The sequence below is a fragment of the Urocitellus parryii genome, chromosome 13 (assembly GCF_045843805.1).
Source record: "Urocitellus parryii isolate mUroPar1 chromosome 13, mUroPar1.hap1, whole genome shotgun sequence".
In the NCBI taxonomy this organism is placed as follows: domain Eukaryota; kingdom Metazoa; phylum Chordata; class Mammalia; order Rodentia; family Sciuridae; genus Urocitellus; species Urocitellus parryii.
The window spans coordinates 67,306,958-67,324,442 of NC_135543.1; the positions used below are offsets into that span (position 1 = coordinate 67,306,958).

General features: G+C 61.7%; 1 protein-coding gene across 1 annotated transcript in view; it reads left to right on the plus strand.

The window, feature by feature from the left end:
• The window catches only part of Phf2 (PHD finger protein 2), a 99,786-nt gene that overhangs the window by 75,000 nt on the left and 7,301 nt on the right, over positions 1 to 17,485 (plus strand). The window contains exons 5-17 of the mRNA XM_026406930.2: positions 128 to 269; positions 3,609 to 3,795; positions 4,611 to 4,773; positions 5,963 to 6,050; positions 6,462 to 6,568; positions 7,062 to 7,153; positions 8,227 to 8,316; positions 8,839 to 9,207; positions 10,075 to 10,194; positions 10,559 to 10,674; positions 12,551 to 12,729; positions 12,840 to 12,910; positions 13,611 to 13,771. Coding sequence (XP_026262715.1) covers positions 128 to 269; positions 3,609 to 3,795; positions 4,611 to 4,773; positions 5,963 to 6,050; positions 6,462 to 6,568; positions 7,062 to 7,153; positions 8,227 to 8,316; positions 8,839 to 9,207; positions 10,075 to 10,194; positions 10,559 to 10,674; positions 12,551 to 12,729; positions 12,840 to 12,910; positions 13,611 to 13,771 — 1,885 coding nt within the window. The remainder of the gene's footprint in view (positions 1 to 127; positions 270 to 3,608; positions 3,796 to 4,610; positions 4,774 to 5,962; positions 6,051 to 6,461; positions 6,569 to 7,061; positions 7,154 to 8,226; positions 8,317 to 8,838; positions 9,208 to 10,074; positions 10,195 to 10,558; positions 10,675 to 12,550; positions 12,730 to 12,839; positions 12,911 to 13,610; positions 13,772 to 17,485) is intronic.

Below are 17,485 nucleotides of genomic sequence, written 5' to 3' on the forward strand. Positions count from 1 at the left end.
AGCACCCAGAGCCTCAGGGCCAGACCCACCCACGCCACATGCGAGGCACTGAGGGCGTGTGTCCCCTGGGTTCAAGGGAAGCCACGTCACTTCCTTGGTGTTCTCATGTCCTCCTGCGGCTTCCCAGGGCCAGAGCGGAGCGTGGACGTGACAGACGTCACCAAGCAGAAGGACTGCAAGATGAAGCTGAAGGAGTTCGTGGACTATTACTACAGCACCAACCGCAAGCGGGTCCTCAACGTCACCAACCTCGAGTTCTCCGACACCAGGTGACCGAGCCACCCTGGAAGTGGGGGCTAGAGGGGCCTGGCTTGGGGACTGACCCCTGCTACAGGGCAAACATCACGGGAGTGTGACGTGCTGGCCGCGGCACACGCTGGTTCTTCCTGTTTCTCTTTTCAAGTATGGGAGTGTGAATAGTGTGGATAAGAGAGCAACCAGAGGAGGCCCGTCCCCGGCCAGGGACCCTTGGTGAGGTGTGGAGTGGTCTCTTCCAGGACGAACACAGTGACACACTCCTGACACGCCAATGTATGACACACTCACCAACACACTCATGACACTCTCACGTACAACCACAGGCACGCGCACCACACATCTACCCATACGTCACTGAGATGCTGAACCACTGTCACACTCACCCACTGACACACCCACTACGCATCCCTGGCACACTTACACCCTCAAACACATACGCAGACACTTGCATTCACAGGAAGTCCCACTGCCCGCCTACCCTGCGCCCGCCTGCCCTGTTTCCCCCAGCCTGGCTCCCCTCACTGCTTAGGTGATGAGGTCCCACACGGGTGGCCCTGTGGACCTCGTCCCATGGTTCCAGAGCTCCAGGTGGTGGTTTTGGTTTTGTGGGTGATGCTGGGGCCGGAACCCAGGGCCTGCTGGCTGGGCAGGAGCTGCACGCAGTCCTCGGGCCACGCAGTCCCCATCCCACAGCCACTAAGCTGGTCACACGCGGCCTCCGTCCTCTCCTCAGGACCCTGCTCGCCTCCAGGACTGCGTACTTGGCCGTGGTCAGAGCCTGCCCTGCCCACCCCCGACCCTCAGTTCCGCTGCCCTCCAGCTGGCCCCTTGGGGAAGACCTGGAACACCCGTCACCATGGGCAGGAGTGGCTAGGAGGGATTTTGTTCTTGCATCATTCCCACCACGTCTGCTTCCAGAAAGCTCCCGAGGTGACCCGTGTGCATAGAGGTCGTGGGGAAAAATCAAAGAAAACCACACCCAGGAAGATTACAGGCTGGGCCCAGGGCCACAGAAGGAAGGGGACTGGACACTGGGTTTGGTTTGAGCCTCCTGACAGCAAAGGCACAAAGGGATGGCCTTTGGTCACAGAGAGGGCAGCTGCCTGCCTGTGCACGAGACTGTTCCCAAGGCTGCACTCCGAGCCGTGTGTGGCGCTGGTCCCTGGGACACACGGAGTCATTTCTCCAGCAGCTTCCTTTGCTGCCCTGCTCTTGGGGTCCTTCCCCAGAGACACCTGGTGACAGACAGAACTAGATGGTGCTTTGGCCTGGAGCTTCTCCTTGGGCCTCTCAGGGATGTGTTTTGCCACCTGTGTCCCCAGACACAGTCTGAGGCTCTTACCGAGCTCTCGTGCACCTGAGTGTTCTCCTGGTGTGGGCCAGGGCCGCGGCAAGACTGGGAGGGCAGCCATGTCTGGCTGGCCGGTCATCCCCCAGAGGTTGGCCAGGCCCACCAAGATGAGGCCCAGGCCCACGGGCATCTGGGGCAGCCCTCGGGGCCTGCGGTGACCAGTGTGCAGCACCCCTGCCGATGCCCATGGTGTGGTGGGTTGAGAGCCGTGGGCCAGCTGCCTGTCCTCCAAGCGCCTGCCTCACACCACGGCAGCCTCGGGGCCCACAGGAGGCTGGGATCCTCTCCAGCTCAGAGGAAGGGCCGACTGGATACCCGAGGGGCCAAGCCAAAGAGAGGACTTCCGGGCTGTGTCAGGACGTGGAGTCAGCAGGCACTTTCAGTGAGCCCTGTGCAAAAGGCTAGGCCAGATCCCGATGAGGAAGACCCAGGTGGCCGAAGCAGGGACCCTTTCCTGCAGGCAGCGCCTTTCACTGGGGGCAGGGAACCCTCTTACAGGCCAGGGACCCCCTCCTGAGTGCAGCAGTAGCTCAGGGCATGGACTGGGGGCCTGAGAACTCTGTGGGGGGTGGTCGTGAGAAGGTGGCTGGAGATTTAAGGGTGAGGGTCTGTGGCTGAAACTGTTGGGGTCAGGGTGGCAGGACCAGGCTTGGGACTGTGACACTGTTTTGATTTAGGGTCTCTAAGATAGAGAACTTGCTGGGTGCAATGGTACACGCCCGTAATCCCAGAAACTCAGGAGACTGAGGCAGGAGGATCGTGAGTTCAAAGCCAGCCTCTGCAAAAGTGAGACCCTAAGCCACGGGATGTGGCTCAGTGGTAAAATGCCCCTGGGCTCAATCCCTGGTAGAAAAAAAAAAAAAGAAAAAAGAGAACTCCCTTCCACTGATCAGGAGAAACACGGATAAAAATATTTCATTTCTTCTCGGTCCTGGGGCTCTAGCATCTGCTGAGAAGGGTCACACCTGGAGGCCAGGGAACACTGAGCGGGAGAGAGGGGCCAAGAGCCAGTGACCTTAGGGGTCCAGGTCCAACTGCAGCCGGCTTCCTGGGTGAGCTGGAGTTGGTGGCTTCCGGCAGGCCTGGGCTCCACGGAGTCACACTGTCACCAAGAGGTGGTCGCGGTAGCAGTCGTGCGTAGTCCAGACCAGTAGAGAGGCCGCCAGGGCCAGTCAGGCCTGTCGTATGCCACCCTCCCATGGGGAGGCGGTCCCCAGGGCAGACATCTGGACCAGCCACGTTGAGGAAGTGGGAGGAGGCTGGGAACGGAGACTGTGAGGGGTGACTGAGTGCCACTTGTGGTGTGGGAAGTCCAGCCTTTGTTTAAAGAGGATGTCATCAGAGTGCGCGTGGCTTCACGCCGAGGTGGAGATGGGGACGCGGGGGGCTGGGAAGGAGCTTCAGATGGAGCCGAGGGGACAGGAGAACCTATATGGCCTGAGGCAGTAAAAAGCTCCAAGACCTGGTTCTCCAGGGTGGCCAGAATGTCCCACCCAGTTGCTGCTGGCCTTGACATTTGATGCGGTATCAGGCAGTCTATGCAGGACAGTGACATTCAGTGGAATCAAGGCTCTCTTCGCCTGCCCCCACACCCCGTGGGTATGAGCCAGCGGGGTCTGACTGTGCCCTGGTGTGCAGGGAGGGTTGCCGGTGAGAAACCTGGACCCTCAGGCCCTTTTAGGAACACGGATGTGGGCTGGCGCGGAGTCCCCCTGGGAAGGGGTTCTCGTCCTGGGGCGGTGGGTCCCCAGGCCTTCTCCTCCCTTTCTGCTGCATGTGGAGAAGAGCAGTCTTGGCCTGCGTGGCCACAGCAGTGGGCTCAGTCCACCGTCTGCCATCTTCAGTTGGCCTGTCTGTGAAATGGGAGCCATGCCACGTGGCCCATGGGCTGGGAAACAGCGGGTGACCTGCTCCTTGCCTGCCCCAAGCTTAAAAAAAAAAACAAAAAAAAACGGAAGCACTGTTCCCATCGCCCCTGACTCTGCTTTCCTGCCCCCAGAATGTCCAGCTTCGTGGAGCCGCCTGACATTGTGAAGAAACTGTCCTGGGTAGAAAACTACTGGCCTGATGACGCTCTGCTGGCCAAGCCCAAAGTGACCAAGTACTGCCTGATCTGTGTGAAGGACAGCTACACAGACTTCCACATCGACTCTGGGGGGGCCTCTGCCTGGTACCACGTGCTCAAGGTGAGCCCCGCCGCCCCACTCAGGGCACGCCTGGTCCATGCAGTCCCCCAGAGGTCACCCCACAGGAGGGACCCTGGACTGTCGGGCCTGGGACAGGAGGCTGTGGAGACACATCTGGGCAGAGGGGCAGGGGTGCACTGAGACCAGTGACGTGCTTGTGTCTCCTCTTCCTATGGGACCGAGGCTCACTGACAGTTGGGTGAGACCCCAGGGGTCCCGTGTGCAGAGAAGGTAGAGGAGTTGGGGAGCCTTCCTGGAAGAGAATTAGCCACAGCCCGGACTCCCGTGGCAGCCACCCCAGCAGGAGTCTCCCACTGGGGGAAGCCAGGAGAAAAGCCAGATGCCAGTGACGGCAGAGTCCCTAAGCTTAGCTTCTCCAGACCCCCCGGGGCTTGGGTTGGGGGTGATGGCCTTGAGCCAGTTGCCACAGCGTCCTCTGGCCCATCTTTGACCCAGTACACAACGTCTCGGGTCTGACTGCTCTGTGCAGAGCCCTGCCTGGTGGCTGTTCTGCAGGTAGGAATGACGCGCCTGTCAGGGTGCTTTCCAAGTCAGGACTCGTCCAGCAGCGCCAGGACATCTTTGCTGCCCTGTCCCCCAGTGTCCCCAGCACTGGGCAGACGCTGCTCCCCCGTGTTCTGTCGTCTCCAGCACCAGGGGCTGTGTCCCTGTGTCTCCCCGGGGGCTCTGCCACCCTGGGTCTCAGTGTCCCCAACGCCAGGCAGGCTCTGGCCGCCCCACAGCATCCTCAGCCCCGGGTGGGAGCTGCCCCGTGGCCCTGGTGTTGTGGGTCTGTCAACGGGCTCTCTCGACAGGGGGAGAAGATCTTCTATCTCATCCGGCCGGCCTCGGCCAACATCTCCCTGTACGAGCGCTGGCGGTCGGCCTCCAACCACAGCGAGATGTTCTTTGCCGACCAGGTGGACAAGTGCTACCGGTGCACCGTCAAGCAGGGCCAGACTCTCTTCATCCCCTCAGGTGAGCTCGCTGGCTCCGGGAACGCGCAGCTTGGGCTTGCCAGCCCTTCTCCTGGTCGCTGCTCTGTCCCCTGTGCTGTGTCCCAGCCACTGGCTGCCTGTTCCACCCAGTCCTTAGAGAGGAGGCCTGGGTGCCAATCCCGTTTGGTCAACACTGGGACTGCCTCTGGGCTGTGGGGCTGAGCCACCAGCCTGGGAGACCTGGCTCAGAGAGCCCAAGGTGGCAGAAGCAGCCACACATCAAAGACACCGAGACCAGTGCTGAGGAAGGAGGGCAGGTAGCTGCCGACTTGGATGCTTGTTAAGGGATGTGTTGACCGAGTGCGGGAGAAAGCAGGTCCCGAGCAGCTGAGTGTCCCCCAGATTCTTCTGTGAGGGTAAATTCCAGAACTTTTAGCTCCATGGTCTCACCTTTAAGTAGTCCACTGTCTGAAAGCCTTCATTCCCTTTATGGTAACACAGTTATAATCCTGGTATCCTGTCTTTAAAAGTGAACAATGAATCACAAGTTCACGGTATCGGGCTGGGGATGTGGCTCAAGCGGTAGCGCGCTCGCCTGGCATGCGTGCGGCCCGGGTTCGATCCTCAGCACCACATACCAACAAAGATGTTGTGTCCACCGAGAACTAAAATAAATAAATAAATAAATAAATAAATATTAAAAAAAAAAAAAAGTTCACGGTATCATCAAGTAGCCAGAGTGCTCAGATTTTCTAACGGTGATATTTCTTTCTCCATTTAAATTCAGGATCCAGATGTCCTCTGAGTTTGACTGGTTTCCAAGCCTCTAAATCTTTGCACTCTCCAGGGTCCCTCTTTCCCTCCCCGTCTTCCTCACAGTCACAGTTATTTTAGGAAGAGCTGCGGATTTCCCGGGGTTTGGCCCTGGCTCCATCCCCAAGGATAACCTGGGGACCGATGCCAGCTCCCAGGGAGGGCAGAAGCCCAGTTCAGGTTTCTCCTGCCCCTGCAGATGGAGGCCTGGGACCTAGCTCATGCTCCGTGTGGTGCAAGGCTCGATCCAACGGCCTGGGCTAGCTCAGTCACGTTCTGTCCCCAGTCCCCTCAGAGGGGGTAAGCAGCCAGGATGGGCTGATAGGACCTGGGCAGGGGAGGCCAGCACCGGTCTGCAGCCTGGACAGGCAGCTCTGAGTGCACAGAGCAAGGTGGAGCCCGTCTGTCTCTCGCAGGCTGGATTTACGCCACGCTCACCCCTGTGGACTGCCTGGCCTTCGCGGGACACTTTCTCCACAGCCTGAGTGTGGAGATGCAGATGAGGTAGGGCCAGCAGTGCCATCTGCCCGCGGTGGGGTTCCCCTGGCTGGGTTGGTGGCCTGAGCCGGCTGGGCCCAACCTGTGGATGGTTCTGGGCACCACTGTTGGCCTGGCTGGGCCGGCGGGAGGGCACGTGAGCTCCATGGTCTCACAGTCCCTGAGGGGCCGGGGCTGGGCAGGCTAGTGATGGTTTGAGGTCATTAAAAGCTGCTGCCACCTCTCCTGGGCTTTGGCTGAGGTCCCGGGAGCTGCAGCCCACTGCATCCTCCTGATGTGGTCGGTCCTCCCGGTGTGTTCCTCTGGGTCCTCGTGGCTGTGGCGTGGCTTGGGTAGCGTGGCCGTGGCCTGTATTTGCCCTCTAGCGTGGCGACTTGTTATTCCTTGCGCTAAATGTTTTTCTGCTGTGGCTTCCAGGGCATATGAGGTGGAAAGGAGGTTGAAACTGGGCAGCCTGACTCAGTTTCCCAACTTTGAAACTGCCTGCTGGTACATGGGGAAGCACCTGCTGGAGGCTTTCAAAGGTACCGGCCGTCCCAGGGCAGGCACTGAGCCGTGCCTTTGGCTGTGGGGTGGACAGACCTGGGATGGGGCTCTCTGTCCTGGTCTGGGTACTGCTTTTGTGTAGCTTGATCATAGCCCCTTGGGAATAAGAAGGGGCTTGGGGCTGCTTGGTGCAGGACCGTGGGGACAACCCATGGCCTATCTCCTGGCACTCCCACAGTCCTTGGCTGGGGCAGGGCTGGGATACGGGGTGGAGAGGGCAAGCCAGCTGGCCTGTTCCAGGAGCCTGGTGGGCGAGCCACGGGTAAGGTAGCAGGAGGCTGGTGGAGGGCCGACCCTTCCCCTGGCAGGCCAGGCCACCAGGTGGGTGGACACCCCAGGTTCCAAGAGGAACCGTTGGCAGTTGGGCAGGTGGCTGTGGGCGGAGGCCTCTGGGAGGCAGGGCCCTGGGCGCCCTCCAGCCTGCTGCTGGGCTGGGTGCCCACCCCAGCTCATGAGCTGTCTCCTCTCCAGGTTCTCACAAGTCTGGGAAACAGCTGCCCCCTCATTTAGTCCAAGGAGCTAAAATTCTCAATGGTGCTTTCAGGTCATGGACAAAGAAGCAGGTAGGTAGCAGGTCACTTGTGTTCTTGGACAGGGGAGTGGGTGACAGGCAGGGGCAACACCCAGGGATGTCCTACTCAGTGGGTGACAGGTGGGTGGCCCCATCTGGCCCAGGGAGTACTTTTACATCACTCACAGACAGCTGTCTCCTGCCCACTGATGGAACCATCTGGGACTCCTGAGGGGGTAAGACATAGGTAGATTGAGAGTGCCCCCCCCCATCTGGGGCTATGGTGGGGACAGCACCATGAACCTGGAGAGGACAGGAGGACCTGGGAGCAGCTGGCCCAATGACCAGGCATCTGGATCTGGACAGGGAGTGCTAGGGGCACGGTTGGGCCCTCCTACTTAGGAGCCACACAACCTGGTGCAGGCGCCCAGCCAACTTGCAGTGGCCTCGGCTCTGCGCCGGCTGTGCCTTCCCCATGCCCCATGGTGCTGGCCCCTGGAGCAGTGGATGCTGTTTCTCAAACAGGGCCCAGAGGACCCCGCGTCCCATTTGTGTTCTCTTTGCCTGGGTTGTGGCTACAGAGAGAGGGTGCGGGTCTGGCTCAGCCTTGGGCACCCTTGGAACCTTGTCTCCTCCTGGGGCTGTCCTTGTGCAGAGCTACCTGGCCATCTGCAGCCTGAGGGAGGGGGCTGCCTCCCAGGGCTGGGGTCACAGGGGCTTTCACCAGGTGGAGTCCACGCAGGGAGCCCAGTGAGCTGACTTGCTCATGGGTGAGGCAAGTGGGGAGAGCGCAGCTGGTGTCCTCCCGGGGCCGTCCTGTGGCCTTATGACTGGGGTAGTCCGGGGGCCCCTGCACCTCACCCCAGCTGCTTGGCCAGGTAGAAGGCTTAGGTCCACAAATGCCCCACAGGCTGCTCGCAGGAGCCTCAGGTGGGGTCCTAGCCCTGTGTATCGCCTCTGGAGTGGGGTGCGCAGGACCCAGTGCTCCATGGCAGCCTCTTACCCCAGGACAGTTGGGTGGTCCTGGTCCTGTCCGGGTGGGAAGGAGGGGAATAGATTGGAGGGATGGGGCAGGGGGTGCGGGGCCGCAGATGGTAGAGCTGGTGCTGACCCCAGGTCCCGCAGGCCCTGGCCGAGCACGAGGATGAGCTCCCCGAGCACATCAGGCCCTCCCAGCTCATCAAGGACCTGGCCAGAGAGATCCGGCTCAGTGAGGTGAGGACATGCCCCTGGGATGAGGGTGGGCTGACCTGTCCTCCGGGTCTGTGAGCCAGCTTGACCAGAGCTGCCCCTCCAGGTGGCTCACCTGCCTGAGGGTCCACTCCCAGGCCTGGCGCTGGGCTGGGCTCTGGTGGTGGCACACTGGGAGTGAGAGGTGGATGGGGCCTCACAGCTCCCACGTGGCGGGGCGTCCAGCGGGGGAACCCCCTGTGTCCAGCCTCTTGATGCCCGCCCCTGTGAGCCTGGCAGCCTCCCTGCTCGGGAGGACTGAGGATCTGGTGCCGAGGGCGTCACAGGATGTGGGGGGGCTGAGTGTCTTGATGGCCCAGGACAGTGGGCTCATCACAGGGTGGCATGGGGCGGGCGTGTGTCACGTGTCGGCATGGAGTGTTGTGAGCAGATCGTAGGGTCACCACATGGAGTGGGTGGGCCCCTCTCTGCCTCTCCCGAGTCCTGTGGGGACCCTCCTGGCCCTGGTCTAGGGACCTGCGTGACCCTGTCCTTTTCCCATCCCAGAATGCCTCCAAGACCGTCCGACCAGAAGTGACTGTTGTTGCCTCCTCGGACGAGGTCTGTGACGGGGACAGGGAGAAGGAGGAGCCCCCGTCTCCCGTCGAGGCCACCCCACCTCGGTCCCTCTTGGAGAAAGTGTCCAAAAAAAAGACTCCCAAGACTGTGAAGATGCCCAAGCCATCCAAAATCCCCAAGCCCCCGAAGCCCCCCAAGCCCCCGAAGCCCCCCAAAACTCTGAAGCTCAAGGACGGAAGCAAGAAGAAAGGGAAGAAGTGCCGGGAGTCATCCTCGCCCACCATCCCCAACCTGGACCTGCTCGAGGCCCACACCAAGGAGGCGCTGACCAAGATGGAGCCGCCCAAGAAGGGCAAGGTGGGCCTGCTGGGTGCCGGGCCGGCGGGACGCTGGGGCCGCGGTCTCCTTGCCCTCCGGGGGCTTGTGCCTGTGCGGGGAGGGGGCAGCCATGAGGTGGTGTCCCAGAGCGTGCCAGGGTCGTGCTGGGGCCGACTTCCTGCTGACACTCGGACTGTGTGTCAGGCCCAGACGGTGCCCGGCCAGCAGTGGCCCAGAGGGAGTTAGCACCACTGGTGTTGGGCAGGGGCTGCGCTCAGGAGGGCCAAGCAGCACAGGGAGAGGGGTGGTCTTCCGGGAGGGTGGCCCACCTGGGAATCGAGGAGCTGTCCCTGGGGCTGAGACCTGAGGGTGGAGGAAGTGTCCCTGCAGAAGCAGCGTGGACGGCACTGGAGCCCGGAGAGGGACAGGCCCAGCTGGGGCACCCACTCTGACTCCAGGGTCTGAGGTCTGGGCTTCAGGAACCTGCGCCCTGAGACCAGGCACCGCTGAGGGTGAATGACCTCCAGGGGGAGGCTGTCACCGGCTTCTTGGGGGCCCTCCTCCAGGGTCACAGTGGGACACACTGGTAGTTTATTTCTCAGGATAAACGTGGAAGAACGGATGGATAGAGGGATGGGTGGATGGATGAAGGAGGGTTGAGTGGACCATGGAGGGATGAACAGATGAATGATGGACAGTAAGGTGGAGGAGGGGCTGGCTGAGCCACGTGAGGGCAGCAGGAGGCAGGGCCTTGTGGAGCCGGGAGGCCAGGGCTTGAGGACCAGGAGGCCAAGGCTTGGGGGCCAGGAGGCCAGGGCTTGGGGGCCAGGCTTCAATGGTGTAAACCAAGGGAGCCCGACTCATCCTCCTCGTCTGCCTCTGAGTCATAAATGCCCTGCTTTCTAGGCTCCAAAGAGTGTCCTGAGTGTTCCCAACAAGGACCTAGTCCACACACAGAACGACGTGGAGCGGCTAGAGATCCGCGAGCAGACCAAGAGCAAGTCGGAGGCCAAGTGGAAGTACAAGGTGCGGTTGTGTGTGTGTGTGAGTGTGAGCCGAGGTGGGTCCATGACTCCCTGCAGGCGTGAGGGTGGTGAGGTACTGGACAGGCGGTGCCCTGAGGCACCTCTGCAGGTCTGGAGGGCGCACGACCCCCGCTGAGAATCACCTGCTGTGGGGCAGCCTGGATGCAGAGCCCACGTGCCACGCTGGGTGGGTGGCGTTTCACTGTCTTCGCCATCAGTGCCCTGGTGTGTGTCGCTGCTCCCTGGGAGCCAGGAGGGCCCTGCAGGCCTGGGGCTGGCCAGCCGTCCCAACTGTGAGTGACTTTCCTGGCCGGTGCCTCTGCCTCCGCCCCGGGGCTCAGCCACGGCCCCGCTCTGGCTTTCAGAACAGCAAACCCGACTCCCTACTGAAGATGGAGGAGGAGCAGAAGCTGGAGAAGTCGCCCCTGGCTGGGAACAAGGACAAGTTTTCCTTTTCTTTCTCCAACAAGAAACTCCTGGGGTATGTGAGGGGGCTCAGGTGGGGGGGTGACCCCACAGGCCGCACCACACACACCGCACATGCCACACAGGGACCGCGTCACGCACATGCAGATGCTGTGCAGGCATCCTGTGCCTCACACACCCTACACAGGCACCCGCAGCACACCCCTGCACACTGCAGCACGTCTGTCACACCTGGGGAAACCCAGTGGACACTCCCTGCCCAGCATGTGCACCCAGCTCCCCGCATGGACAGACCCCACTCTCCACTACACACATACGCCACACGTGCATTTCACACCACACACACACACTAACAGCCTTTGGCCGATGTACCCTCAGCTGGGCTCTTCTGCCTCCAAGCTGCTGACCTCGCTCACTGCAGCTCTGCGCATGGCACGCCTCGGTCAGGGCCAGGGCCAGGCCTGGGTCAGGGCCAGGCCTCAGGAAAGCTGAGCCTCTGCTTCCAGCAAGCTCTGCCCATGGGGCAGCTGGGAGGAGGGAGCCTGCGGTGGGCAGGGAGGGAGCCCCAGTGGACTGCCTGGCTGTCATGAAGGCACTGAGGTGGTGAGCAGGGGAGCCCCATGGCCAGTGGGACGGGGCAGTGTGAACCCAGCAGTCTCCTGAGTGCACCTGAAATCGTGGCTGTGAGGGGCACCACGGGGAAGGGTTTGTGGGCCCCTAGGTGTGCAGGCCTGTCCTCCGTGGGAGCCAGGAGGCTTCCTGGAGAAGGCGGAGGGCACCAGCCTCGGAGCTCAGATGGGAGCCAGGGTGCTGTGGTGTGAACCAGGCTGTGGACTTCCAGGCTCCGGCTGCAGGGTCTGCCGGTCCTGGGCACAGACATGTCCCCGAGGTGTCCCCATTGCCTGCTGAATCAGACAGGTCCTGGTGGGAGTGGTGGCCACTGAGTGACATGGCTGGATCTCAGGTTCCTCCCCCAGGAGACGGGAGGAGGCCCCCGGGGTGGTGAAGAAGCAGGCAGGTGCCAGGGCTGAGCCTGGTGAGAGGCAGCGTCCTTTCCTGGGTGAGCCCGCGGTTGCTCAGCAGGTGGTAGCTTGCATGGTCTGGTCTGGGTGCCCTGACCCGATGGCCCCGGGCTTGCCCCCGATGTGCGCTGCCTCCAGGTCTCGGGAGGCTTTTCAGTGGGATTGGTTCCTTGATGGCACCTAGAGTTTACAGATGGGATGAGGAAGGTGGGCGTGACTCTGGCTAGGCGTGCCCCTGTGCACATGCGCGTGTTGGAGGCGCAGCTCTCAGGCCACGGTCTGGATGCGGCCCTTCTCCGAGAGCACTGGAAGCAGCAGCTGCCCCATGCACTGTCCGCGCACCAGCCTCCCCTTCACTTAGAACTCAGCTGCGCCTGTTTGAAGTTCCAGGCATTTCTGCTTCTCCCTGCTGTCCCCGCCATTGATGGAGTCCCAAGGCCCCTGGGCCCAGGCTGGAGCTGCGAGGGCTGAGCACGTGGGTGCGTCTTGCCTGGAGCAGCCTTCCTGGCCCCAGCAGAGATGAGTTACGTATTTCTTAGGCCAGGGAGCAGACACCGTGGCCCTGAAGGTATCTTTCCAAAACAGCTTGCAGAAAAAGATGAGAGGCTTGGCTAGTTCCCCATCCAAGACCGGATTCAGAGTGTGTCAGGATGGTCCAGCAGGCTGGCAGAGGGCCCTGTTCTCAGAAGGACTTTCTCTGTACCACACGAGCTGCCTATCAGGACCACACGCCAGGCTACAGGGCATTGAGGAGGTGGCCGTGGGCTTGGGAGTACCTCCTCTCTAGGGACAGGTGACCTCCTACCATGCAGTCTTGTCTTCTGCCACCAACTGCTTCCCAGGGATGCTGGGACCGGGTTCCAGGGGAGCTCCTCCTAGCCTGCTGACCTGCGTCCTTCTGCCCCCTAGCTCCAAGGCCCTCAGGCCCCCGACGAGCCCTGGTGTATTTGGGGCCCTGCAGAACTTCAAGGAGGACAAGGCCAAGCCCGTGCGGGATGAGTATGAGTACGTGTCAGATGACGGGGAGCTGAAGATCGACGAGTTTCCCATCAGGAGGAAGAAGAACGCCCCGAAAAGGGACTTGTCCTGTGAGTGCAGCGGGGCGGGGGCAGGGGCTCGGGCGGCCCATCCTGGCCGTGCGAGAGGTCAGGACCTGGCCAGCTCCATGCAGGAGGACTCACATCTGCTCTGCTTTCAGTCTTGTTGGACAAGAAGGAGGTTCTTCCCACGCCTGTCACGAAGCCAAAGCTGGAGTCGGCAGTGTACAAGGTGAGCCCCCTTCCGGGGCCAGCTCGGGGGGGCCCAAGGCTCAGTGGGGTGGTCCTTGTGTCTCTGCTTGGGGCGACCAGGGCCTCCGCCTCGCCCTGCCCTTTCCTCAGCGCTCTTAGGCTGTGGGTTGGGCTCCGATGTGGGGTTGGCACAGGAGGCACAAGTGCCTGCCTGAGCCCTTGGCCACCTGAAGAGCCACCCGCCTGGCCCCCGTCAGAGCACCACTGGGGAGATAGGTGCAGTAAGATGCCCCGGGGTGGGAGTCTGTGGGAGGGGACTGTGGTTAGGAGGGGGTTTGTACTCAGATGACCTCCAAGACCACCATGCAGAGGCCCTCTCTGCGGATCTGGGGTCTCTGCCCCAGGAGCTGAGGCTGGAGTTCTGGGGAACTGCAGGTGCTCCCCCGTGCCCTGCTCCTCCTGCCGTGGCAGCCTCACACTGGGCTCTCTCATGTGAGACCTTTGCTGTAGAAATGGTGGAGGTGGTCCTGGGGTCCCAGAGACAGCCCGGCACCCTTGCCAGCCCCGCGTGCCTGGCTGGCTCCTCCCTCAGTTCCGGGGCCTTGGGCAGACCCTGGCCATGTTCATTAGAAAGAGAGGGCTCCGTAAGAACTTTCCTATGTTTCTCCCTGAAGGGAAGAAGTGATCCCCCACCCTCCTTCCACGCCCCTGCACTGACCAGCACCTTTGTCCCCGTGTAGCACAGTGACGACTCCTCGGACGAGGGCTCTCTGCACATTGACACGGACACCAAGCCCGGACGCAACGCCAAAGTCAAGAAGGAGAGTGGCTCGGCGGCTGGCATCCTGGACCTGCTGCAGGCTAGTGAGGAGGTCGGAGCGTTCGAGTACAACCCCAACAGGTGGGCCCCGGCCAGACCCTGGGCTCGGGCAGCGAGGCGGGCCACAGGGTAGAGACTCTAGGAACGGGGCTGAACCTAGTCTCAGGACAGCGCAGAGACCCACACAGTTGGGGAAACAGAGGCGCAGCGAGCTCGACCCTCTTGCCTGGCCACGGCTCCAAGGTAGCAGACGGGCCTAGGGTCACGGTCTGCTTGATTTGAGAACCAGAGCGTTGGGGGTTCCTGAAGTATCGTCTGGTGCTGGACTCTGCTGTCCTGCAGTGAGCCCTGGTCCCTTGTCACACCTTGGCCTGAGGAAGGCAGGGCCCTCGCGACCTGTTGGGTGCTCGCTCCATTTCCCAGATCTGCGTTTTAGTCTCTGGTTTCTGGAGGTGACCACTTAGATGGAGCTACTGACAGCTCAGCATGGCCCTTGGGGCTGCTCCGGGGCAGGTGGACGCAGAAGGCCCGGCCTGCTCTTAGATGGCGGAGGGGCTCTGGAAAGGTGGATGAAGAGCTTGATTGAGAAGGTTTTGCGGAATCAGTCGGCTGGGTTTTGTTTCATAAATGGCTGTTTGCGTGCAGTATCACATTCGCCCCTCCAGCTGCAGGCCCTGTCTTTCAGCGGGAGTGAAGCATGACTAGAGGGGTCCACAGCACCTTGGGGGACAGATTTCCTGCTTGGCATGAGGTCATTTCTGTTCTGTCCTGACTGCAGAGATGATTGTAGCCAGGAGGTGAAGGCTGGCCGCCTGGCCCTCCCCAGGCGGGGAGGCTGCAGCCCTGCGCGGGGCTCCCCGCAGCCTGGCAGGGGCTGCTTGCCTTCCAGGAGGAGGTACGTGTTGGCTGAGCCTCCGTGACCGACCCTGGGGACACCCTGGAGCCCCCAGGGCCTCCACAGAGAGGACTAAAGGCCAGGGGCTGGGGTGAGACTGAGGTCACCCAGGAAGAGGTCAGATGGAGCCTTGGCTTGGGTCACCAGGTACCTTGCTGTGGATGCTGTACAGAGGGGACTCTCAAGGGCAGAGTGGGGACAGAGATGGGGAGGTTCTGTGCCCAGGACGGGAGGCCCATCTGCTAAGGAGGCACCCACCCAGAGCTGCCCCGGCCCCCGTGCCTCTTGGGGACGGGCCTTGAAGACACCTCATGTGACCTCCTGCACGTGCAGGCACAAGCACACGTGCCCCCGGGGGCCTCCAGAGCCAGGTGGCCCCCACAGCCTGCTGCAGGCAGTTCCTCTCTGCAGTCCCCCATTTGGAGTGTAGGTCAGTTTTTGATGGTCCATTTGCTCTGCTGTAAGTACTAGCTGTTTGGAAAAAAAAAAAAAAAAACAGCTAAAGAAAACTGGAGGAAAATATGTTAATTTCTGTGGATGGTTTGCTTAGTGTTTACCGCTGTGGAAGAAAGGAGAGAATTCGGGTATGATAATTGGGGGATTAAAGTATTATTTTCCATGTTGACTGGTTAAACTTTGCTCATTGATTCACCAGTGACTGTGGACGGACAGGCTGGGGTCGCCCAGATGGCCTGGGTGGACAGACCACTTCTGCACGGGCTCCGGGGGGGGGCCCTCCACCTGTGTTGGGGAACCTCATGGTGGGTGTCTCGGCATCACCCTGGGGCCCAGGTCGGGGACAGGGTAGGGCCTAGTGCAGAGGGTTCAAGAGCAAATAGCTCCTACTGGTGGCCTGTCCCTGCTCAGAGAGGTCAGTGAGGGTGGTACAGTGGTGACAGAGCACGGGCAGCTGTTGGCCGTGGCACCGCAGCCAGGCAGCGTGACAGCGCAGCCCTGGGGGGCAGCGGAGGGGCAGCCCCGGGAGCACCTCCCAGGGACTCAGCACCGTCGTCTGTACTTGGTGTTTCATGGCCGTGGTGGGGGCCTGCGAGGCCGCTCTCATGGAGGGCTGTGGAGACCCTCAGAGGGCTGTGGGCCTGGCCTCCCGCACGTCCCTTGAAGGCGGGTCTCCTGCAGGTTTGCCTGGCGGCTGCAGGGCCATTTATGCATGCTGTGGCCAGACCGCTCCGCCACCCTCTGTCAGACCCCGTTCTTGGGGACTCACTTGCTTCTGAGCAGCGACGACGTCTCCGGGTCCCTGGGGCTTCAGCCTGTGTCTGGGCAACACGCCCTCCACAGCCCCTCTCATCTCATGTGTGCTCTGCCTCCCGCGAGGGGCTGGAGGTGCACGAGCCTCTCTCCCCCACGCAGAAGGCCGAGCAGTTCTCCACAGGGCTGGCGTGCACCCACCTCTGCTTGTGGTCAGTGTCCCGTCCTGGGCCTGACACCCCCTTCGGCGCCCTGCTCACCCCCGCTCTCAGCAGCTTGTCCTGCCTTCACATCTCAGGGGCTGGGGGAAAGGGGAGGGCCGAGGCTGGAGGGAGGAGGCTGTCGCAGAACCGGCCTCCTTAGCAGTGGGCTCTGGCAGGGAGGGAGCAGGGTACTGTGTGGCAGGACTACTCTGCAGGCTAGAGTGGGCCATCCCACCCTGGGTTGGAGGAGTGCAGGCCGTGGACAGGAGGCCTATGGGGAAATGCAGGCTCTCCGTCCCGGCCGCCTGCGGTGTCTGGAGCCTGAGCCTGAGCCTGACTCACCATCTCCAGAAGGGCCCAGGCGTTGGCATTTCTGAGGCAGACGGGCGGGGGTCCTGGTTGGGGCAGGACATGGCCTGGGCGGGGTAAGGCCCCACAAGGACACTGGGGCTGGGCTCCATGGTGCGGATGGTGGGAGGCTCCCCAAGAATCCCAGAACTTGGCTCAAGGGGCCTTGCCGTCCAGCAGCTTCCAGCCCCAGCTCTGTGGAGTGACCATGGTCATCCCGTCCCACCTTTCCCTGAGCCTGGCTTTGGAAGCTGCATCTGGAAGGAGGGACACCAGTGCAGCCAGCAGGAGGCACAGGCACAGGAATGGGGCAGGGGACGAGGAGCTGGCCAGAATGCCAGCAGGCTGCTGTGGGCGGCGAGGCCTGGAGCTAGAGGGCAGCAGAGGACTGGGGAGCAAGGGGCCCCCAGAAAGCCTGGGAGTCTGCGTGGAAGCTGCCAGAGACCGGGAGTGTGGGTTGGGCAGAGGTGCAGCTGTGCCTGTCCAGGTGGGCACAGGAACAGGAGCATGTCTGATGCAGGTGTGGGTGTGGATGCAGGTGTGGACATAGGTGTGGACATAGGTGTGGATGCAGGTGTAGGTGTAGGTACAGGTGTGGGTACAGGTGTGGATGCAGGTGTGGGCATAGGTGCAGGTGTGGGTGTGGATGCAGGTGTGGGCATAGGTGTAGGCGTAGGTGTAGGTGTGGGCATAGGTGCAGGTGGGGGTGTGGATGCAGGTGTAGGCATAGGTGCAGATGTGGGGACAGGTGTGGATGCAGGTGAGGGCATAGGTGCAGATGTGGGGGCAGGTGTGGATGCAGGTGTGGGCATAGGTGCAGGCGTAGGTGTAGGTGTGGGCATAGGTGCAGGTGGGGTGTGGATGCAGGTGTAGGCATAGGTACAGGTGTGGATGCAGGTGTGGGCATAGGTGCAGGTGTGGGTGTGGATGCAGGTGTGGGCATAGGTGCAGGTGTGGGTGTGGATGCAGGTGTAGGCATAGGTGCAGATGTGGGGACAGGTGTGGATGCAGGTGAGGGCATAGGTGCAGATGTGGGGACAGGTGTGGATGCAGGTGAGGGCGTAAGTGCAGATGGGGGACAGGTGTGGATTCAGGTGTGGATGCAGGTGCACATGCAAGCAGATATGTAGGTGTAGGTGT